The sequence below is a fragment of the Phocoena sinus genome, chromosome 2 (assembly GCF_008692025.1).
Source record: "Phocoena sinus isolate mPhoSin1 chromosome 2, mPhoSin1.pri, whole genome shotgun sequence".
NCBI lineage: Eukaryota > Metazoa > Chordata > Mammalia > Artiodactyla > Phocoenidae > Phocoena > Phocoena sinus.
The window spans coordinates 8,687,004-8,711,563 of record NC_045764.1 but is presented as its reverse complement, the minus strand read 5'-3'; the positions used below and the strand labels follow the sequence as shown (position 1 = coordinate 8,711,563).

Sequence of the window (24,560 nt, the reverse complement as noted above, 5' to 3'; positions counted from 1 at the left end):
GTGTCCAGATCTAGTTAATTGTTCCACCTCTGGTGGGGGATTTTACTACAGTTGAGCAGCTTTTCCTCGAAACAAAGTTGCCCTTTACTGTTCTGGAAACCCAGCCTCCAAAGCAGGCTGGACCAGCCAGCCTGGGACCCAAGTCAAGGCCCAGGAGCGGGGCAGGGAGGTGGCCAGGAGTGGGCGCTCATTCTTCACCCACAGTCCGCTTTGTCTTCGAGAGCCGACCCCACAGGGGTGCCCACTTAGGCTGTTCGTGAGTTTTCTGCGTTCTTAGTGTGGAATTCCTGAAGGCAGTTGGGAGCAAGGCTGGAAGTAGCCTCGTGCAGAGTCTGGGGCAGGAAGGCAAGCCCTTCGGACGGAAGAAAGAGCACTGCTATGGGTGGAATTGTTTCCCCAGAGATATGTGGAAGTCTAACCCCTGAGACCTGTGAGTGTTGACCTTCTTTAGAAATAGGGTCTTTGCAGATATAATCAAGTTAGTGAGGCTGGTAGGGTGGGCCCTTAACTCAATGACTGTTGTCCTTATAAGAAGAGACACAGAAACACAGAGGGGAGAGTGTGTGGAGACATGGGGAGAAAAGGCCGAGTGACAGTGACGACAGAGACTGGAGTGACGCTGCCACAAGCCAGGGAACAGCTGAGCCCCCGGAAGCTGGAAGAGGCAAGGGAGGACCCTCACCTGGAGCCTTAGGAGGGCGTGTGGCCCTGCCCACACCTTGATTTCAGACTCCTAACCTCCAGAACTGTGAGAGAATAAATGTTCATTGTTTTAAGCCTCCCAGTTCTGGCACTTGGCTATGGCAGCTCTAGCAAATAAATACTATGAGGAAAAAGGAGGTGATACTAAAACTAAACCTTATCTGCTGTCTAGTTTTGGTTACAGCTGGCCTTGCTCTTACCCTGGCCTCTGAGTGATGCCATTAAGAAACCACCATTGAACCTTAAGACTTTTTTCAGAGACATGAGAAGCACCTGGGCTTTGGAGAATGGTTTTTCCCAAAGAGTTGCATTAGCAGGTCCCTTCCAGTCATGTGACTGCTGAGACAGGCTGCGGAAATAGTGAGCAGTGCTCCTGAGTCCAAGCTTCCCGACACCCTAGTCGGGAGAGGCCCAGTGTCACCTGGGAGGGACAAGCTGGTGCGGCTCAGTGTGAGATTCAAGAAGATGGTACAGAGTGTTGACTCAGCGTTTTTATTCATAAACTATAAGCAGACACGTGGTCTTTTCTCTCTACTGTGATTCTTTCATTGTTCTATGGGCCAGGAGTCTCACTGTGGGAACCATGGCGAAGCAGTGGGAAACCACCATACGGGTGATGCCCCACAGGCCTTGGCTCACCTCAGAAATTCACCTGCCCAGAAGCGCAAGCCAGGGCGTTTCCATCCACGAGAACAGAAGGCCCCAGGCTGAGGCCCTGGGAAGGGGCCTGTTTGTATGCAAAAGAGGTGCCTGAATACCGAGGGTGGGCGGGTTTGTCAAGTGCCATCTTCTGGGTGCATCGGGCTGAGGTCAGATATGGTGGCGGTTGTAGAGATAGGGTGGGTACAGGCCGTCACTGTGCCACTGGCGCCACTGCTCGATGGCCTCCCGGCTTCTCTCTTCCTGTTCTGGGGACGAGAGATGAAGTCGTCGTTTGAGGATGGAGGGCTCTGATCTGGGGGCAGCCACCGAGTCCACCCAAAGCCCCCCCCTCCAGCCGCCTGTGACACGTGACATGAACCACTGTGCCTGCATGCATGGATGACAGACAGAATCCCAGCTGGAAGGGCCTGAGAGGATGCCGAATCTAAAGGCCTCGTTTTAATACAGATCGGGCCCAGATAGGTGAGCGTCACAGAGCTGATTGCCAAGAGAGCGGAGACCAGGGCCCTGCCTTCAGTTCAGTGTTCCTTCCCTGTACAGCCAGCGAAGGGCGAAGAGCTGCGTGCAGAAACTGGCCCAAAGACACACCAAGTAAGACAGGATCCAAAATCACAGCAGCAGAAAAATAGACTGCAAACCATACTGTTGAAAAACTCATGGAAATGACTGTCAATTCCGAGTGATGGGATTATGAGCAAGGGGTTCCTTCTTACTGTTTCTTAGCTTTAAAAATAAAGTTATGTTTTTAAAGCTAACTGGGGAAAGGGGTGGGTGAAGCAAGTGCAGGAAGATCTTGATAATCCCTGATTCTGGGTGATGGTTATATGAGAGTTTGTTACACTATATACTTTTCCATGTGTTTGAAATGTTTCATAGTAAAGGCTAAAAAGAGCAGAAGGGAGTTTTTAATGAGTAAGAAAGTCCTGATTTTTCTGTCTTTGATAAGATATGTTTCTGAATAACGCCTTTGTGAAGCTATAAAATTAGGCTCCTGTTGCCAATTCAGGATTGCCTGTCACTCACTGTTAGGTACACTCACTGTTGCGTTAAAGCGCGAGCAGATATCCCAAGGCTGTTGGTGTTTAAAAAGCACCCTTAGAAAGTTAAACAGAATTACCATTAACCCAGCCGTTCTTAAAACAAGAATAGATGAATCGATAAAATGTGAGATGATAGATAGATAGATAGACAGACAGGAACGTATAGATATGTCTGTATGTATTATTCAGCCATAAAAAGGAATGAAATTCTGATATGTGCTATAACATGAATGAGCCTTGAAACATGCCAAGTGAAATACACCAGACACAAAAGGACAAATATTATGTGATTTCTCTTCTATGAAATATGTAGTATAGGCAAATTCGTACGGATAGAGAATATATTAGAGGTTTCCAGGGCTGTGGGGAGAGGGGAGTTAATGCATAATGGATACAAAGTTAGTTTGAGGAGATTAAAGGGGTTTGGAAATAAATAATGGTGATGGTTGTGGATGTACTAAATGCCGCTGAATTGTACACTTAAAAATAGGTAAGGTTGCAAGTTTTGTGTTCTAGATATTTTACCACAATTTTTTTTTTGAGTATTTGGAGAAAACGTTGAGAGGATAGAAAGTTAATAGAAGGTAATAGCAAGGATTCAAAACTCACAATGTCTTCCTTGCCTGTTTTCTCCAATGTGGGCTTCACCAAAAAGCCTGTGACCCTGCCTTGGTGCTAGTGACACGCATCCTCTATGGCATTGGGCAAACAGGACAGCCTGGTGGCTTCAGGATGTGGAGAAAGTGGGTGTCCCCATGGTCCTTAGCACCTGTGAGAGCCACGTGCCTGCAACAGGAAGGGCCCTTGTGATCACGGGGTGTGCAGGAGCCATGTCTGCTGGGTATGTTTCCTTCTATGTGAGCTTGGGGTCGGCGCTACCCTGGGTGCTGAGAATCCTCTTAGGGACTTGGTTCTTAGAGGAAACCTGGAGCTCAGAGTCAGCCCAGGCTGTTAGCCTTGGGCCATTCAGACCTTTCTCAGGCCACGTAGAGCAGCTACCCTTGGCCAATCTTGAGAGCATGATTCTGACATAAAAGTTGATTTTTTTCTTCCCAGATCATGCTGAACTCTTCTTAGACCATTTCATTTAGACAAAGGGAAGGTCTCGCTGGTAAAGACCCAAGGCCTGGACACTGTAGCCTTCGTGTAGGGACCACTTGTGGCCAGGCGTCGTGCAGCCAGCCTGGGATGGCCTGACCCAGGCTTCTGGTTTTGAAGGTGAAAGCAGACCTGGGCTGCTACCACGTAGGCCTTAGAAGTGGGAGTCCAACACTGTTTATCCTGAGCTTTTGGAGGCAGAACTCAGCTATTTTTGCCTTGAAGTTGGTGGTTTTGAGTAGAGTTACAAGCTGGAGCCATGACAGAGCCGAGTGAGACTCTAACCACCCCCCTCCCACTTCCCCAGACAAGGGCCAGTGTCCTGGGTGGGTTGGTAGAGGGGCCTTTGACTAAGGTGGGGTTCTCAGGCCCTCAGCAAGGTCAGTGGTGTCCAGAAATCTCCCTTCAGACCACCTGCCTAAAATTCCTCCACTGGAAACCCGAGTCCTTCCCATCACCTGTGGTATCTCTCAGCATTCGCTTTTATGCAGCAAGTACCTCGGGGAGAGAGCGATCATCCGCTGCTCTCCAGTATTCTGAGAATGGGTGACGTTGTCAATCAAGAGAGCTAACCGAACCCGGGGTCCTGACCGACAGGGAATGTGGGCGCCTCAGAGAAGGGCTCTGAGCGCTGCTCACAGTGGAGGCTTCCGGCAACCTGGCCTCTGTGCATGGTCTGTTCCGGGGCAGAGGCAAGGGAAGGGGGGAAGCTGAAGTGAGTTTCACCTTTGTCAGCGTTTACCCTTGGCCGGGCTGGGCCCCCTGCACCTCTTTGCCTCTCCTTCTTTCATCAAGCTCGTGAGGGGGGGCGACCCCCGCTGAGCTGCTCTGCATTACCCCCTCCCTCCCTCCCTCCCTCCATCCTCATGGGCCAGTCCTTGGATTGAAGAACCTCTTCAAGACCTCTACGCATTTGGTCTTCCTTCGGTACAAAAACATGGGCTTTGCTGGCAAACTCGCCTTCATTTAAATCCTTCACTACCTATGTCACCTTGGTTATTCATGTATCCTTTCTAAGCCTGAGTTTTTAAAACTGTAAAGTGTAAATTGTAAGACCTGAGATGCTGGTCGTAAGGATTATGTGGTTCAGTAAAGTGTCTGGCAGGGCAAGTGCTCAACCAGTGACAACGGCTGCTGTCACTACAGTCCCCGAAGGCCTGTGTTCTGCCCTGCAGCCTCTTCCTCTATGGGCAAGGCCTGAGGCCCCTGACCTTAGTCTCCTCTGGCTTTGGTGGAGGACCTGGCATCCCTCAGGTGCCTAACCCCTCATCCTAATCCATCGTGGGAGGGAAAACAGGGAATGGTTTTCATCCAGATGCTAGGGGTTTGGACCTGAAACATTTAAAAATGCACAAAATAAAATGCTGCTATTAATACTATGAGTTAGGGGCTTCCCTGGTGGCGCAGTGGTTGAGAGTCCGCCTGCTGATGCAGGGGACACGGGTTCGTGCCCCGGTCCGGGGGGATCCCACATGCCGCGGAGCGGCTGGGCCCGTGAGCCATGGCCGCTGAGCCTGCGCGTCCGGAGCCTGTGCTCCGCAAAGGGAGAGGCCACAACAGTGAGAGGTCCGCGTACCGCCGGGGGGGGAAAAAAAAAAATACTGTGAGTTAAAAAAAAAAACCACTGAAGGAATTTGAGAGACCACATTCTCATTTTCTAAATGCTTCTCCCCAAGCTGTCCACCAAGGTAAACAAATCTTTAACGGGAGTATTTGCCTCTGAATTACTACAGTCTGAGCTTCCCCCAGGATGTTTGATTTGCTGGGATCCTGCCCAACACCTGTCTGCAGGGCTCAGCCAGGTGCCACGCGCAAGGCCATGGGCATGGCCTGCAGCCCCCTGATACCTGGTGATGGTGTCCTTTCCACTAAGAGGTGCCCTAAGGGCATATTACCTCCCAAATCCACCAGAGCAGGCAAGCGAGGGGTTGACAACTTGGGAACTGAAATTGCAGACTTTCTCTAACAAAGGTCACCTTAACTGGGGTCTGACGTCCAAGCTCACCTGCATCCAGGAACTTACTTGGAAGCATTTAAATCTTGAAGTTTTGGAAGAGACCGGAAAAGGAATAAAAACACACATTGGCCTGCCTGGTCTGATCCCTATTACCTTGTTCTATGGATTTTTTGCTATAGGTGACCCTTGAGGGCACTTAATAGACACCAAGTCAAATCCCATCCCCCATGGGAGGCTGGGATTCAAAGGCAGAGCCTCCCTCCCCCTCCACCCTCCCCCACACCCAGAGGCCTGGTTGAAACCAGCATTCCTGGGAGGAGGCTGGAGCCCTGTCTCCCAAGGCCAGAGGGTGGGGATGAGGTGTGCTGACTGTCTGGTGAGAGACACAGAGGCAAAGGTCAAGGCTTTGCAAACAAGGCGCTGGGGGGGGGGGGGGGGGCCCTGGGTTAGGGAACACGCAAACCCCATAAAAACTTGCTCTGGGTGAGGGGAGCCGCCCCGTGGGCTGTAGATGTTGACGCTGGAGGTGGGGAGGGTACAGAGCAGGGCCCCGTGACCAGAGCCTTCTGAGTTCACTTGTCCTGGTTTGCTTCCACTGGTCACCCGATGCTGATGATAATAACTAGGTAAGAAGGCCTAGGTTTTCCAGGATGGGCAGTTCCTAAAGCCATGACACTGATGGAAATCCAAGGCCCTTGAAAGTGAGTTTGAAATCCTCCCAACTCAGCTCTAACGGGAAGTAAGCCAGGAGCACGGGTGCTAAGTCAGAACACACACAAGTAGGAGGAGAAAATACAATCAACCAAAAACTCCCCCAGCCCCACAGTCTCCAAGCCAGTGGTGTTCTGTCCTCTTCCATTTCTTCTCAAGTTCTGTAGCCACTTTTGTGACTTTCTCCCTGTTTTTCCGAGACTCCCATAGATATGAATTGAAAGTAGATCTCCTCTTACCTCCCTCCTCTAGTTAAAATTTAGGGATAAGTACAGGCAAATCACATGGTTCTCCTGCAAACTCCACTTCCCCAAAGCCACTGGCTGACGAGCTCTTACCATCGTTTTGCTCTTCCACGAAGTTCTCAAACTCGTTCCTTTGTTCCTCGTAATGTTCTCTCCATAGCTCATCCGCCTGCAGCTTCTGCCTGTTCTCCGCTGGGGGAGGGGAAGAGGTGAGAGTTGCCCCCAAGAATAGGGGCAGCCGCACACATTTAAGGGGACACTAATCATTCTGCCTGAGAAACTTAATCAGGTGCAAAAGGGGCTGTTTGTGAGGGGCTAAGAGTGGGGCTTCACTGAAATGGTTCACTCCTGACACAGACTTTAAAACCTGAGGGACTTGGGGGAGTGTCCCATCCAACTGCCTCGTTTTGTGAGTGAGAGGACAGACCCCCAAAAGGTGAAGCCGTTTAGCTCCAGGTGCAAAATGAATGGTGTATCCAAGCATGCTGGTCCTCTTAGAAGCTAGGAATTTGATGATAGAAATGAATTCTATGAGGGAATAATCCAACTTAATTTCACATTAATTAACCTGCAAGTCCATTCAGCATCTTTGCTCTCCTATCATGGCCAGAATATATGCTAAGCATTGGGATTAAAAAGTCAAGTAAGAAAGATTCTGTCCCTCTGCCTAAGAGGCCTGTGATCCACTTAAGGAGAAAGATATGAAAATAAATTACACCCAGCATTATGGCTGCTGTGATAGAAATTGCCATGGGGCATAAGGATGGCTGTGGTCCAGGGAATCTAAGATGATCCTGATATTCATGCCCTTAGGTGATTCTCTCCCCTTGTGTGGATTGGCCTAGTGGCTCACTTCTAATTGGCAGAATATGACAGAAGTGACGGGATATGACTTCTGAGATTAGGTCACAAAGAAGACTGGCTTCCGTCTTGGGTTCCTCGGTCTGTCTATCTATCTGTCTGTCTCTCACTTTTGCTCTTGCTCGGAGGGAAGCCAGCTGCCATGTTGTAAGCTGTCCTGTGGAGAGGCCCACTCATGGCAGGAACTGGTGTCTTTGACCAGTAGTCCGCAGGACTTGAGGTTTGCCAACAGCCATGTGCGTGAGCTTGAAAGCAAATCTTCTCTCAGTCAGGCCTTGAAATGAATGCAGCCCCAGCCAATACCTTGACTACAGCCCATAGAGACCCTGAGCCTGAGGCCACCAGCTAAGCTGGACCTAGACCCCAGAAACTGGGACAATAAATGTTTGTTGTTTTAAGCTGCTAAATTTGGGGCTCATTTGTTACACAGCAGTAGATAACTAGTACAGGATATGGGGTGATCAGGTAAACTCCCTGACGATGAAAATACCAACCTCAGGTATCCCTTAGTTTGTGAGGCAATGCATTCCAGTAAAGTTGGCTGTAAACTTTTTTATGAGGAGTCCCAGTTTCACATTATAAAGCTGAAGGTACACCTCTGGTTGGAGAAATACCTCCAGTGATAACTGAAAACTGTCACTGAGAACACGTAAACGTTCCTTGGCTGTTGAACATGAAGCTTACCAGAGGGAACCTTACCTGAGCTGCCAGGTCACAGCTCACCAGCAGGTGCAGCTGTCCCTCATCTGCTCTAATGTAGCACCCTCAAAAAACCTCTCTAGATTTTAGATTTTCCAACGTAAAATAAGTTTCTAGGTTCATCCATTTCTGCCCTCACACCTTTACATCTTTAGTCTGGCAGAAGCTTAGAGATAGGAATTGCCTGTTTTCTGGTTCCAGATTCAAGTTTATCACAGTGTTGCCTGCCTTTACTGAACCTCAGACATAATTGGGCATTGTTCTGCCCATCACCGGAGTTGACCAGGTAACAATAGATTAACTCAGGTGCATCCTAGGTGTTCACCGGGCTGTCCTGGGTTCCCACGACTGAAACCCCGAGCTTCCAACCTGGCTTAACCGTGCATCTCATTGTTCTGAATCCACTTAGAGAATGGAAACTATTTGCCTCTTAAATTCCTGCACGTTCCCCGCTGGGAGTCTGCCAACAGTTTGCTTCTCTCATTTCCGTCAAGAACTGCCCAAACTCCATCAGTCTTTTCAGTGTTTCTTGACATTTGCTAACCTTTAAATCCCAAATTGTGCGAGGCCTGGAGATTTTCCCAGTGTGGTTGTACTTCTCCACTTAAAAGAAAAAAGGGAATTTCATCTCCAAGCATTTTCATCTCACTTCTTGCCCATCATTTGAAAACAGTCCTGTTATTTTCACTGAGCAAGTTACCTTGCTGAGTGTGCCTGAGAGGCACAAAGAGTTTATTCAGACAGACACATAAGTAACGAATCTAGCCTTGGACTCAGAGTCTGTCAGAGCTGAGTCCTTGGAAGAATCTAGTTCAAGGACAGGGAACTCAAATCCCTTCAAGGGTCGGCAGGTCATGGAAATGAGGGTCTCTGCCAAGCAGGGGATACCAGGGCCTACTTCAGGCTGAGAAGGAGACATACTTCTGAGCTCAAAAGCCTCCCAAATGCATTAGAAGTGAAGACTTTTAAAAACACTGCTGGCAGATGTAGAGGATGGACTTGAGGACACGGGGAGGGGGAATGGGAAGGTGGGACGAAGTGAGAGAGTGGCATGGACATATATACACTACCAAATGTAAAATAGATAGCGAGTGGGAAGCAGCCGTATAGCACAGGGAGATCAGCTCGGTGCTTTGTGACCACCTAGAGGGGTGGGATAGGAAGGGTGGGAGGGAGACACAAGAGGGAGGAGATGTGGGGATATATGTATATGTAGCTGATTCACTTTGTTATAAAGCAGAAACTAACACACCATTGTAAAGCAATTATACTCCAATAAAGATGTTTTTAAAAAAGTAACTAGAAAAAAAAAAAAAAAAACACTGCTGGCTGAACACCACTCTTTCAGGGGCTTGTAAATAAGGAAACGGGCCCAGGGAGAATAAGTGGTCAAGGCCACTTAGCAGCAAAGCTGTCACCAAGCCCACATTTCCAGTTCCCGGTCCCATGTGCCCTCCTCCCTGCTCACAGTGCTGTAGGGTGCACCATGAATACCCGGAAAGCACACACTTAGCTATTGTGTCCCCTCTCCATTGAACATAGATTTTCCCCTTAACATTTTTTTTTTTGGCCTCACTACGCGGCATGCAGGGTCTTAGTCCCCCGACCAGGGATGGAACCCGTGCCCCCTGCAGTGGAAGCAGGGAGTCCTAACCGCTGGACCGCCAGGGAAGTGCCGCCCATCCCCGACCTTAACATTTTTAACTTTCAGAAACTGAGATGCAATTCAACACTTAAGTGCATTCAGTGTGGCCCTATCCTCTTTGTTTCTTACCCCTGCAGCATAGCCAGTCAAAGAGTGACCTACAGTCGAGGGAACGTGATGTAACTTCTAATTCAGAGCTGCAGTCACTGAGACCCGAGGGCCTAGGTTGAGCCCTTGGTCCCTGGCGGTGCCCGCAGCCCGGCTGACTATGGGAGAGAGGAGGAACACGAGGCAAGAGCAGAAGGCAGGCCACCGGCATCCTTACCATTGACCTCTTCTCGGGATTTGGGGGACCGCTTGCCTCGCTTCTTGAGGAAATTCAAGGCATCTGATTCCTGCATGAAGATCTTCCCTTCCGCGCCTGAAACCCGAGAGAAGCTGGTCACAACCGGCATATGCTCACCAGGGCTACCTCGGGAGCCCCCTGGGTGGCCCCGGCACTCACCTTCCTGCACCTCTTGTCCGGCCAACCGCCTGGTGCCCACCGCCACAGCAGTCCCCTCCCGCAGGGCTGTGGGACGAGAGCACAGCGTGAGGGCTGCTGCACCCCAACAGGAGCCCTCACCCTGAGCCAGGCCGGGACAGTCCTTCCCAGGGCTGTGACTTGCCCTGGAGACTGGATTCCTCAGATACCAGCCACACAGCCAACTTCCCCAAGAAATCACCAGGCGTGCTGGTTTCTGTGTACTGTGTTGTGTTATACACACAGAAACACACACACCGAGGTACAGCCTTCTTAACAGAAGGTACACCCTCTGCCTGGCCACCTGAGCAGCCTCACCTAACACCAAGGCCGTCCTGGGGCCTCCGCATACTCACTGGACAGGAGCACAACGGCCGAGAGACAGCAGATGAGGAACAGCTGTCTCCAGGCCATCTTTGCAAAGGCCGAGGCTCTGTCTGGGAACTGCAGACACAGGGTTCTACAGATCCTGAGGCTGCCAGGTCCTCACTTCTGTGTCAGGCAGATCAGGAAGGAGAGAGAGAGGCAGGAGGCTGGGGTGCTACTGAGGGGGGTGGGGGGTGGGGAGTGGGAGGGGTCCCGGCCACGACTTCCATTGGCCGCGCCTGCCAGAGCACCGGAGATGTTTTTGGCACCTTGCAAACCACACAGAAGCAGTCTGTCATCGGAGCCTCAGCCAGGACAGTTCTGAAGTGGCCTTTCCAAGATCCGCACCCAAGGAGTTACCTCAGAGTCAGGATTCCAAAGACCAAGGGCAAATTTCAAAGAGCCCCTGGCATCTGCTTCAGGGGAGGTGGGGACTCTAGTCCTGGAAGCTGAAGCATGCGGGGGGCGGGGTGGGGGCTCAATGGGGGACTTTGACTCAGCTGTCAGACCAGGAGGGACCATAAGGCTGGAAGAGCCCCCCTTAGTGTGACTCTGGCATGGACACGTGGGCCATTCTGACAGTAGCCCCCGACTTGACACGTTCCCCGCTGATGCTCACTGTCAAGCAAAGCAAAGACCCCTTGGCCTGGGGCCCCAGAGCCCTTTCAAGACATCGAGAAAGAGAGGCAGCCTTCCACGGGAGAGAGGCGGAGCACAGTGTGTAAAGAGCCCCTCCTCTGGGCACGCTTCTCACGGCACACCCCGTGTAGGGGAGGAAATGCATTCCCAGAAATGGAAATGCTGATGGAATCCGAGCCCTACGGGGCCATCAGAGCCCAGTCCCTTAGGAGCTTTGTTCTTGACACTGTCCTGTAGTTTGAACCGTCCAAAGAGTTGCCTTTGCGCATTGTTTAGAATCGTCCTAATAGTGACCATCCCTAGACCCACCCACATTAAGCTCCCCTTTCATCAGACACGTAGTAACGTCCCACATGTACTTGGACCGTTGGCAGGAAAAGAATGTTAATAGCGGAAAAATGAGCAAGGCACGGCAAACAAAATAAATGGGTTGTTTTCCAGTGGAGGGAAGTGCGACTGACACCTCTGCCAGGTCTCGGTGGCTGTGAGCACACAGAGGGCTCCCCTTCAACACTGGCTGACCTCACTTAACCAGGTGCGGGTGGGTTCTGCATGATCGACCCAGGAGGGGCAATACCCATGAGGACACATCAGCAAGGATTCATCTGTCAGGTTGACTAGCTGTCACTTGGAAGAGGGAAGGGCCAGGAGACAGAGCGATGTTGATGGGACTTGTGAGTGAGAAAGTGGGTGTGTGAAATACCTGTGGCATCCTTGATACACTAATTCTTCTTGCTGCCTTTTTTAGTTCCATTCATTTCAACCATGAATATTTATCGAACACCTACTCTAAGCCAGGCACCTGTGCTAGTCACACGCTCACCAGCTTTTAGTAAATCTGCCCAACGTTTCCAAAGTACCTTCCGCCTCAGGTCGGACACTGTGCATCCACTGTCCACGCAGAAAGGCTTAGGGAAGAATCTCAAGCCCTAGGAAGTTCTCTCAGACCCAGCCCGGAAGAAAAGGGCAGGAGATCCAGAATTCACTGAATGGAGGATGGAGGCTTGCAATGGGATGTAAGCTTTGTTCTGGAAAAACAAGCTTACATTTCTTACATACCAAGGCTGGTGGCCTGAGATTTCTATCGGCTACACTGATGCGCTCCAAGGAATGGTCTGGCCACGGCTGGTCTCAAAGTATAATCTCTCAGTTCTTCCGGAGCTTTCTCTCCCTCTAGACCCTTTGGTGTCTACACTTCCCACCCTCTTGCATTTTGCACCTTCAGCTCGCCCACCTCTGGGGCTGCTCACTGCACCTGGCTGTGCTGCAGAGGTGGCCTCCTCGTGACATCATACCCCAGAGCATAACAAGCCACCCACCTCAAGGCAAAAGCATGATTGTAATGCAACTATAACTTTATGAATGTACTAAAACCCATTGAATCGTACACTTTACGTGGGTGAATTGCATGGTATGTGATCAACATCTCAAAACTGTTACAAAAACACATGTATAGGGTACTTCCCTGGTGGTGCAGTGGTTGAGACTCCGTGCTCCCAATGCAGGGGTCCCGGGCTCGATCCCTGGTCAGGGAACTAGATCCTACACGCATGCAGCAACTAAGAGTTCGCATGCCACTACTAAGGAGCCCGCCTGCCGTAACTAAGACCCAGTGCAACCAAATAAATAAATATTCAACAACAACAACAAAAACGTGTATATACACATATATTACACGATATGGAAACAGCTTCAGGATACTCATCTGTAGGGGTCATGGGGGTTGGGGGAAGGTCAGGAAGACTTTAAAGAAGCACTGATGGCTGAGATGAAGTTTGAAAGATGAGGGTTTCCAGAGCCCGGTTAGACGGAAGGCATTGTCAAAGGGCCCAGAGAAATGAAGCCCTTTTGAGAAATTGCAGGCAATGAGCAATAGCAGAGCACGGGAGCACACGGAGGGGCTGGAGGTAGCCAGGACCTAGGTCACGGTGTGAGGGGTCTGGCCTCCATCCTTGTGAGACTAGTATGGCAGCTGTAAGCACATATCCCAGGACCAGTCCCCCAGTTCAGCCCCAGCTCTGGACTGAACCAGCTGCATGGCCTTGGGCAAGTCATTTTACCTCTCTGTGCCCAATTCCCTCTTCTGTCACACAGATTGATATGAGGATTGGAGACAATGCATCCACGGTTCTTACAGCAGTGCCTGGCATGCACAGACCATTCTATATGTGTTTGCCCTCATGACACAATAATGAACCATTGAATGATTTTGAGCAGGGAAGTGACGTGAGGGTTTTTTTTTAGGAACACCACACCCGTGATGTGGAGGGTGAGAGGGATTAGACTAAAGTGGAGACAATGAGAGAAGGCTGTTGCATTCGTCCAGGTGAAGCTCAGGAATGGAGAGGACAGATATTTAAAAAGATTGAAGAAATAGAATCAGTGAGACTTGATGACTTATTAGCTCAAGGGAGTGACGGATTGGGAGGTGTGCATTTCAGGTGGCTCCTGAGTTTTTAGTTTGGATAACTGGGTGGATGGATGGTAAGATCATTCTGTGAGGTGGAGAAAACAGAGGAAGTTCAAGGGGTGTGTCATTGGACAAATCAAGTCCAGTGATCTGTGGATTCAAACCAGGTCTTCTGATGTCAAATCCAGTGTTCTTCCCACCTTCCCACAACCGTAATTTTGTGAATATACTATCCCATCCCCACGGTCAATTTTAGAACACTTTCATCACCCCCAAAAAGAAGCTCCATACGCATTAGCAGTCACTCCTCATTTTCCCCAACCCTCAAAGCCCTGGGCCACCACTAACCTGCTTTCTGTCTCTATGGATTTGCCTCTTCTGAACATTTCACCTAAATGGAATCATACCATGTGCGGCTTTTGTGACTGACTTCTTTCACTTCAAATACAGTGTTCAAGGGTCATCCACGTTGTAGCATGCATCCATACTTCATTCCTTCTTATTGCTAAGTAATGCCATGTTGTACAGATATACCATATTTTATTTATCCATTCATTGGTTGATGGACATTTGGGTTGTCTCTACCTTTTGGCTATTATAAATAATGGTGCTATGAACATTCTTGTGCATGTTTTTGTGTGGGCATATGTTTTCATTTCTGTTGGGTGGATACCTAGATGTAGAATTGTTGGAACATATGGAAACTCCATGTTTAACTTCTGAGGAACTCTCACATTATAACTAAGATGTTCATTTACTTGTCTGTCTCCTTCAATGCTGTGAGGTCTCTTTGAGGAGGAGTTTCCACCTTGTTCATACCTGAGATGGTCTCTGGCACCGAACTGACGCATAAATGTTTCAATAAACATTAATCAAGGAAAATACTCTGGGGTGAGGGCATTAAAGGGAAACATTTAGGAGCTCACTTCAATGGGCTATTCATAAGAAGGTACCTACCCAGGGACCTGAAATTTCCAAGTTTATGTATCACTGGGTTCAGGGTCCTTCTCAAGCAGCAGACATGAATTCTGTGGTTCATTTGTGGATTGTCTTAGAGGGCAACTGAGATGGCTTTCATGTTCCCCTCAGTTTGACTGAACTTTAGACAGGTTTCTTTCTGACTGTAAACCCCTGACCTCCCTTTTGTAAGAACATTTAATTTAAAAAACGTGCGCTTGTAAATTCTTACCCTGCACCTTTGAAATGTATGCAAATCTTCTAACCTCTTGCCAGACATTCAAGCCAGGAAGTGTCTTTCTCAAGGACCTGGGAATCATGTTTTTGAAATGAAAACAACAAAGGAGAAAGCACTTCTATCTCACACCAGAGGAGATAGCATTTTTGCCCTCTGTGGGAGGGTAGGCACCTGACTTTGATGGGCACTTTATTCCAATTGTGACGGCCAATTAGCAAACACAGGTGGCCTCTGATTCCCCCTACCCTAGCTCTTAAAACCTCTCCACGTCTACCATACCATCCAGCAATTCCACTCCTGATTATTTATCCAAAGAAAACAAAAACACTAATTCAAAAAGATACATGCACCCCAATGTTCATAGCAGAATGATTTACAATAGCCAAGACATGGAAACAACCTAAATGCCCATCAACAGATGAATGGGTAAACAAGATGGGGTATATATACACAATGGGGTATTAGCCATAAAAAAGAACGAAATGTTGCCATTGGTAGCAACATAGCTGGACCTGGAGGGTATTCTGCTTAGTGAAATAAGTCAGGCAGAGAAAGACAAATACTGTATGTTTCACTAATATGTAGAATCTGAAAAAAACAAATGAACAAATATAACAAAACAGAAACAGACTTACAGATACGGAGAACAAACTAGTGGTTTCCAGAGGGGAGGGTATGGGGGAGGAACAAGATAGGGGAAGGAAATTAAGAGGCACAAACTACTAGGTATAAGGCTGTAATGTACAGTGCAGGGAATATAGTCGATATTTTATAATAACTTTGTACGGAGTATATTCCATAAAAGTATCAAATTACTATGTGGTACACCTGAAACTAATATAGTATTCTAAGTCAACTATACTTCAATTGGAAAAAAAAATCTCCAGCCCTTTGTTTCAGTAGAGTTGAGATCAGTCTCTCTCCTCTATTGCAATAATCTTTTTATGTTTTATTTTTTAATTTATTTGGCTGTGTCGGGTCTTAGTTGCGGCATGCGGGATCTTCATTGCGGCATGAGGGATCTTTCGTTGCAGCGTGCGAGCTCTTCATTGCGGCACGCGGACTTCTCTGTTGTGGCATGGGGACGGGGCGCTCCTGAGCATGTGGGCTCAGTAGCTGTGGCATGCAGGCTTAGTTGTCCCTCAGCATGTGGGATCTTAGTTCCCCGACCAGGGATCGAACCTGCGTCACCTGCATTGGAAGGCAGATTCTTAACCACTGGACCACCAGGGAAGTCCCTACTGCAATAGTCTTGAATAAATTCTCCCTTGCTTTTTCTGGTGCAGTTTTAACTTTGACAAGGGCACTGACTCAGCATCTCATTTGATCCACCAGGGAAAGAGGGCATAACTCATGTAAGTGGAAATGATCCTTAGGGAGTGGGTCCGTGCAGGTGAGGTCACCAGATGCCATGGCCCAACTGTAAGTGTTATCCTGAACTAAATATAGAAAAACCCGTTGTCTATAGCTGATACTAAGAATATATTATGTTCTTTCATTTCACTTCATTTTCAATGGACTAATTCTACCCCTGAGCACCTCCCCGTGTGGTAGAGGTGAGTTAAGGATTGTACCAAAAAGGGGACTCATGACCCTTGGAAGCAGGAGGTCCTCAGAGCTCGGCCCCCTCAGGAGCCCTCACAGAGCACGTAGATGGACACCTTTCCTGCCGCCTCCTCAGTGAGAAGGAAACACCCTATAGATGTGAATGTGAAGGCTTATTTGTTGGGCAAGAGAGTGACAGTTTGCAAAAAATAAAGCTTCAACTCATTTGAAGTGCCTCTGGACCTGACTGTGTTGACACAGGTGGGTGTGGAAAATGAGGACTTCGTGAGTCAGGACAACATTTCTAAAACCTTTCTGGTTTCTTATTTTCCTGTGAAAGACATTCATTTCTCTAAGCACCTAGCCAGAGTGCCATAGAGCTTCTTTATAGCTCTTTCCCTCATGTACCATGGAAATATTATCAGTCCCTGTGAAAATGGTGTCTAGAAGTCTTCTCCTGAAATTAAGTCTGGCAGGAGATGTCTCCATTCAGTGCAGTCGGCACCACTAGGCTAATGTTCTGTTCTCAATGTGACCAGCAACTTCCTTGAGTTTATAGAGAAAATTATAACCCTTTCTCTGTGTCTTGCTTTCCCCACATGCCATGCAAGGAAGCCAAGAAGCATTTGCCTTCCACCATCACCACTAGGCTATATGACGCATTAGCAGAGAAAGCGCTGAAAAGGGCATGGGGTATTCTACAGCTGCATGGAGTACTGCTGTGAATATCTGAGTTGATATTCAGTAGGCAAGCACTGTTATGGCTAAAACAAGTCGCTAAAATATCAAAATACTTCCTTATCAATTGTTCAGTAGCCACTTTCCTGAGCCATCTCTCACCCACTGTTGCCCCAGGTACCCCAGGCTCCCTCGCAGGACTCCTACTTTCCATAGTCCATTATCCAAGGGGATGATGCTTGGCCCAGCGGGGAACCCTGCTCTGCTCCCACAGCTGGCCTTGATTCTGATTGGTCAATGTCTGTCCAGCTAAACATATTAATATCCCTCTGAATTCAGAGATTTCTAATTACTCACGAGTCATCTAAAATTACATTATATTTTTTCCCACCTCTCCTCTTTGCCACCTTTTGTGTCTCTCACCCCGAAGTACTATCCCTAACCCTCACCAAAAATCCCACACCTATTACAAAGACTCCTGTGCACCGAGGTTTAAAGTATCTATACTTACAAAAGTGAAAAGTGGAAACAGTCTAAATAAAACAGCAGGGCACACATGATGGTGTATGTGGGAGAGAAGAGTGTGTACCTATTGGAAATGTTGTGAAAGATGGAGAACATGATGGTGTAATAGTTGCTGATGAGAAGCCACAAGAGTGTAGGTAGCCAGAAAGGTGTTCCACCGTGACAGGTTCTCCTGGTTTGCTGAGGAATCCCTTTAGAGTAGGGCTGAGTAAAGTAAGTTAGTGATGTAAGGGAAAGGTGAGTTGGGCCCATTTTTCTGGAAGGAGATCAATCACCTGGAATGGGTAGATCTTCACTGTTGTGAAAATTAGTCACTTTGGCAGGTCTTATGGGACGGGGAGGAGTTGGAGGGGTAGAGGAGGAAGAAGAGGGGCTGGAGGGATGTTTCAGGTCAGTGAAGGGGGGTCTTGGGCAGGTCCTCACCCAGCATCCCTTGGGCTTCTTGTCAGTGGAAACAGCAAGAGCTGATCATTAAGACTGCTGAGACTTGTCATAGCTTGGGCTTAAGACCCTAGACTGAGAGTCACCTGGGGCTCATCTCCCCGCAAAGAAACAAAGTGAAGGACATTTGTTCTACTACCCGTGGCAGCAACTAGAGCAGAGCACGTAGCTTCCACCTCTGGAGCGCCCTGTGCCACCATGGTCACCTGTGCCCTAACCGTACGAGCCTGAGCCTTGTGACCCAGACTCACTGGCTCCCACCTTCCTCAACAGCCTCTTGCCTTTGACCCATGAGACTGAACCACTGCCCACTTTCCAAGCTGCCCCAGGCTTTGGGAGTAGCATCTTGGTGCCTGGGTTACTGGTACACCACACCCCTAGCCTTCACTGCTCAGAAGTTGACCCGTCAGGGATTTTAAAAGCCTCCCAGTCAGAGTGGCTTGAAGCCCCTGTCCTGAAGGTGACACTTGAAGGTGGGAAGCCCACCCCCAAGGGTTTACTGCTCTACACGGTGACAACAGCTTAGCAATTACAACCACTTTAGGAACTGAAGGCTTGACCCAGCCTGCTGACGGACTCAACTCACCGAGGCCAGGTTCCAGCGCAAACCCTAATCTCACTAGACCATGGCCCCAAGATTAACCTCCCAAGATGCAACCAGGGCAGATTGTACGGCTGCCTACAGGACCCGTGATGTACAATGGGAAAGAGCCTGAACTTCTGTCAGATGGAGAGACTTGAATGTTCTCACTCTTGGGATGGATGGATATACATTAGCTTTACTCTAGAGGGTTTAGAGATGTGGTTCTCAGACTTGACTATGAATTCAGATCTCCCTGGTACTTTAAAAATACCAACACTGGGGACTCCCCTGGCGGTCCAGTGGTTAAGACTCCACAATTGCACTGCAGGGGGCACCGGTCCGATCCCTGGTTGGGGAACTAAGATCCCGAATGCCGCGTGGTGTGGCCAAAATAAATAAATAAAATAAATTATTTTAAATAATACCAACATTGGGCCTCAACCTCTAAGAGTCTTTGTGTGTGTAATTTGAAAAATTCATGTCTTTCACAAATGAACGTATCTATGAAACAGAAACAGAATCAGGGACCTAGAGAATAGACTGGTGATTGCCAAGGGGGAGGGGGGCTTGGAGAGGGATGGATTGGGAGTCTGGGATTAGCAGATGCAGACTGCTTTATGTAGAATGGATGAACAACAAGGTCCTACTGTATAGCCCAGGGAACTATATTCAATATCCTGTGATGAACCATAATGGAAAAGAATGTGAAAAAGAATGTATATATATAACTGCATCACTTTTCTGTAAAGCAGTAATTAACACAGTGTTATAATTCAACTATACTTCAATTTAAAAATTTGTTTTTTAATTTTGCAAGAACAGAGGTATTATCGATAACCTAGGTCTGCAGTGGCACCTAGAAAGTTGTGCATTTTTCTCAACAAAGGCGCGCTATCTCTCTGGAGATGAAATACAGAGCTGCTTTCTGGTTTCAGGATGGGCTCTCTGGGGGAACAGAAAGGCAAGGCCCACGGAAGAGCATACAGACAAGGTCTATGGGACAAGAAGTGTGGGCCAAGCTGACTGGGGTCCCTGGCCATCCAGGAATCCTGTGAATATAAGGCTTATATCCTGGGTTCTCTACAGTCTGGACAGCTCGGCACGACATAAGGCAGGCCCAGGGAGGAGAGAAACTAAGTCACATCAAGAAGCTTGGGCTAGGGCTGAGCCGTGTTAAAGGAAAACAGGCACACAGTACACCCCCGTCTTGCCCAACTTGTGGGGACAGCTTTGCAGGCAAGACTCGGGTGTGAGGGGACTCTGTTAGGCTAAGTCTTACGTGACAGGCCTGAGGGACCAAAAGGACTGGTAAATAGCAGGCAAGAGCCCTGACCATCTTCCTCCCACCAGACGCCAAAATGCATCTCACCGGAGGGAGAGGGCATCATCCTGTCACTCCCAGTAACAGCCCAGCACTGGGGAATATTTTAGGGTGTAGGTTCCACAAAGTTTGGACACCCTCTACTACAAGATACTCCAAGATGAAAGGCTTCCAGGGTCAAATAAATTTGGGGAGTACTATATAGACTCTGTCCTCCTTTGCGCCAGATTCACAATGCACAGGAGCATATTAAAGGCTCTGACAAGGCCTGCAGCTGGAAAATCTGTTTTTGTTTAGCATTCCCCAAATTTAATTGACCATGCCATCTTTATCCCCCGGGATAAGGGAAAGAGTCAGCAGTTAAATTGCTCCGTTGCTGCCCCACGCCATCCTCCGACTGCAGAAGTTCTCCAGGCCCTCTCTGTAGATGTCCCTGTGACCAAGCTGCAGGCTGTTTTGTTGTGAAGCTGTGGCTGGTTCAGTGTCACACCAGCCATCTGGCCTCTGCTCCCTCTCCTTCCCAGCCTCCCCTCCCCTCCCTCACTCTCGTCTCCTGGGGTTTCACTCCCCAACAGAGTCAGTGCAGAAGTTTTTGCGTCCAGCTCTGAGACTTAAGGAATCAGAGCTCACATAGACACTTCCTGTCACGCATCCTCTACATTCTACCAAGGAAAATAAACCACAACCGTGATTTTCTTTGTGATTATAAGTAAAGACCATCAGCAGGTATTCTGAGTGTGGTGTGATAGAAAGCGTCTGATCTAGGAATTAGAACTCCGGGATTTTCCAGTCTCATCTCTTGCACAAACCAGCTAAATTACTCTTCAGAGAATGGATTACCAAAAATGGGGCAACACATGTTTGTCCTCATATCTCACATTTGTGAGGATTAATAAGCATTATAGGGACTTCCCTGGTGGTGCAGTGGGTAAGAATCCACCTGCCAGTGCAGGGGACATGGGTTCGATCCCTGGTCTGAGAAGATCCCACATGCCGCAGAGCAGCTGAGCCACAACTACTGAAGCCCGCACGCCTAGAGCCCATGCTTCGCAACAAGAGAAGCCACCACAAAGAGAAGCCCGTGCACCACAACGAAGAGTAGCCCCCGCTCGCCACAACTAGAGAAAGCCCACACGCAGCAATGAAGACCCAACGCAGCCAAAAATAAATAAAATTAAATATTAAAAAAAAAGCATTATAACTAACACTTGTTGAATGCCTACTACACTGTATGATCTCTTTTGATATTCTACCAACAAGCTGGATATTTTTACTTTCAAAGACAGGCCTTATTAATTCCATTTTTCAAATGAGCATTCTGAGACCCAGAGAGGTTAAGTAACTTGCCCAAGGTCACACAGCTATTTAATATCAGTGCCAGGAATTAAATGCAAGTTTGTCTGAACTCCAAGCTCATCTTTCCACTGTACCGTCCTGCTTGTCCAGTGAGGAAATGCATATGAAAATATGTTAAACTCCACAAAACATAGATAGTAAAATGTACTCTGTCAGAGACTTCCCTGGTGGTTCAGCAGTTGGGACTCCATGCTCCCAATGCGGGGGGGGGCCCAGGTTTGATCCCTGGTCAGGGAGCTGGATCCCGCATGCCACAACTGGGGATCCCGCACGCCGTGGCTGAAGATCCTGCACACCGCAGCGAAGACCTGGCACAGCCAAATAAACAAATAAATACTAAAAAAGAAATAGTAGCATCAAAAAGTTTTTAAAAAATGTATTCTGGGAGTTGAAGACACCGCTGACCACATTTATCCTAATAAAGTCTATGTTCTTTGAGGCCTTTTGTTCTGGAAATGAGACACAAAATCAGTGACTTAGACAAAAGTTAGGTCTTTTATGTATATCCTTTTGGCCCCTAACTCCTTCTTTCCACTAGAGATACCTCACACATTGCCACAATTTTAAAAAATTGTCTCAGACCGGTAACAAATATTGGCCGTCTCTAAGCCGGTGTCCTCTCTCTCCCCGCCTCGGTGGCAGCCAGCAGGTGGCATGTGGCTCACATTCTGTCCCCAGAGCTTGTCCCCAGGTCTTGGCTCCAGAGCAGGGGCCCCAGGGTCAGGGGTGGGGGTGGGAGGGTCACAGCTCTTGCTGCGGCCACTGGCCCAGCCCATCTTTCGTGTGTGCTCTTGTCCACTGCATGCCGGGCCTCCTGGCTGCCTGCATGTTTCTGAGCCCTGGAGAGCCTGCCAGCACGGCACATGACTGTTGCCTATGGTCATGATCTGTGTCTGTTGTTTGTAACCAAGAGTTTTGATGGACATTGATGTATATAATTAAGTGGATTCTGTGACTCTATCAGCATCTCCACTGCACCTCAGAGGAGCTCCTTTCTGGGCTACAGACTACACCACAGGTCTCGGAGGCGTCCCTAACTTAATCGAGATCAACCATGGGCCGCATCAAGGAAAAAAATAAGGATGTTAACTAAATTTATGGTAGTCACTTTGCAGTATATATGTAAATCATCATTATGTTGTGCACCTAAAACTAATACAATGGTATATGTCAATTATATTTCAATTTTATAAAATAAGAATACATTTTTTAAAAAGAAAAGCAGAAAAGGGAACAGCCATCCATCATATGTGAAAGCAAGCCACACTCTGCACTGGGCAGGGCCAGGCTCACGGCACCTTCTCTGTCCTAAAGAAGCACTGTGCGGGGACTTCCTGGTGGCGCAGTAGTTAAGAATCTGCCTGTCAATGCAGGGGACAAGGGTTCAAGCCCTGGTCTGGGGAGATCTCATGTGCCACAGAGCAACTAAGGCCCGTGCGCCACAACTACTGAGCCTGCGCTCTAGAGCCTGCGAGCCACAGCTACTGAAGCTCATGTGCCTAGAGCGTGTGCTCCGCAACAAGAGAAGCCACCGCAGTGAGAAGCCCGTGCACCCCAACGAAGAGTAACCCCGCTCGCTGCACCTAGAGAAAGTCCGCGTGAAGCAACGAAGACGCAACACAGCCGAAAATAAATAAATTTATTTTTAAAAAAAGCACCGTGGGTGCACCCCAAGCACAGCTGCCACTAGGCCAGATGCTTCTTGCCCAGGTGCAAAGGACTTGTTTGCTCTGCTGACTCCGGGCATTCATCCAGAGCACGGGGGCAAACAGGAGCTGGGGTCAAATCTCACAGGCCACCTGTTTTTGTAAATAGAGCTTCGTGGGGTCACGGCTACTGTGGTCCCCAGCTGCCTCCCGGAATTGTTGCAATAGACACAGTATGACCGGTGAAGCGAAAAATAAATATTTTTGACTCTTTGACCCTTGACAGAGAAAGATCACTGACTCCCGACCTAGGGCAGAAATCCGGAGAAGGGCAGAGAGAGTTTTGCTTGCGCCCCTTAGTGACCAGTCTCTGAGTCACTCTCAGTTTCTTCCTGTTCATTTTTTTTACTTTAAAATTTTGCTTTAGTTTCTGAATGGGGAGTGCATTCACCTGGTTCAATCAAAGTCAAATAAAAGAGAAAAGTCCTGGGCTTCCGTGGTGGCGCGGTGGTTGAGAGTCCGCCTGCCGATGCAGGGGACATGGGTTCGTGCCCCGCCCACATGCCGCAGAGCGGCTGGGCCCGTGAGCCATGGCCGCTGAGCCTGTACGTCCGGAGCCTGTGCTCCGCAACGGGGAAAGGCCACAAAAGAGAGAGGCCCGCGTACCGCAAAAAAATAAATAAATAAGTAAATAAATAAGAGAAAAGTCCTGGGCCTTCCTCTCCCCACCCAACTCTGTTCCAAGAAATGACAGTTCTCAGGAGAATTGTGTGTATACCGGCTTTCTTTTTTGAGGTGACAGAAATGTTCTAAAATTGACTGTGGTGATGGTTTCACATATCTGTGAATCTACTGAAAGCCCCTGAATTGTGTATTTTAAATGGGTGAGCCCTCTGATATGCAAAATATCTCAATAAAGCTGGTATTCAAAAAAATCAACAGTGCAGAATATGGGTGCGTATTAAATTTAATCCGCACCCTCGGAGTGATTAGTCAGCATTGAAGCATCCCCACCAGGAACTCATGTTCAAGTACTTTAACTATCATTATCTAAATCTGCACCAGAGGGTTTGTAATTCCCATAAGGGAAGATAGAAACAGTGCTCCATCCCTAATAGAGTGTCGCTTGTGGCTAGAAAGAGTGTGTGGCCACAGCTCTCCTTGCATGTACAACACAGAAGCAAGCAGCCGCCAGACCCCAGTGGTGTGGCATTCTAGGTCCAGGGACCCTCATTCACAAGGACCCTGTGGCCAGATCAAATGACAAGGCTCACCTGCTCTCAGATCACTGTTTCCTACCCCAGGATGGCAAAGGAGAGAAATCTGAGATGAACAGACCAGGTTAGATGACTGACTCCTCTGTCCCTTTGCCAACAGCTGTTTGAATCAGTAGCAGAATCTATCCTGAGACTTGCTTTTATTGTCCACTTGACAGTTGTTGGAAGCAGGTGACATCAAAATGTTGAATAACTAGTGAGGCTTGGCATGTTCACGGTCCTGGGGCAGGTCCCCTCTGGCCGCTGGATTTGGGAAGTTGTGGGAGGAGTCCCAGGAAAGAGGTGGGAGCAACTGGGATGGAGAGGCGGCACTTGGCCTGGGGGGCGGTGATGGAAATGCTCGGGACAACGTCTCGCTACCCACTGTTATGACGGTTTTTCCGTATTTCAGCAGCAGATATAACTGCTCTGGTACACATGGGCTCAGTGCCAGT

General features: G+C 48.5%; 1 protein-coding gene across 1 annotated transcript; it reads right to left on the bottom strand.

The window, feature by feature from the left end:
* Positions 1 to 1,244: 1,244 nt before the first annotated feature.
* Positions 1,245 to 10,558, bottom strand: UCMA (upper zone of growth plate and cartilage matrix associated). Its single transcript, XM_032623852.1, has 5 exons — positions 10,501 to 10,558; positions 10,127 to 10,192; positions 9,947 to 10,042; positions 6,510 to 6,608; positions 1,245 to 1,610 (listed from the first exon to the last, which is right to left on the bottom strand). Exons 1-5 carry the CDS (start codon positions 10,556 to 10,558, stop codon positions 1,513 to 1,515), a joined length of 417 nt encoding a protein of 138 aa, XP_032479743.1. The 3' UTR covers positions 1,245 to 1,512.
* Between the last annotated feature and the right edge of the window lie 14,002 nt (positions 10,559 to 24,560).

Excerpts from the sequence above, each read along its gene's own strand:
- UCMA (XM_032623852.1), bottom strand. The coding sequence starts at position 10,558 with ATGGCCTGGAGACAGCTGTTCCTCATCTGCTGTCTCTCGGCCGTTGTG. Across the intron at positions 10,043-10,126 it reads CGGACAAGAGGTGCAGGAAG|GCGCGGAAGGGAAGATCTTC; the intron begins GTGAGTGCCGGG and ends CTCGGGTTTCAG. Across the intron at positions 1,611-6,509 it reads CGTGGAAGAGCAAAACGATG|AACAGGAAGAGAGAAGCCGG; the intron begins GTAAGAGCTCGT and ends TCTCGTCCCCAG.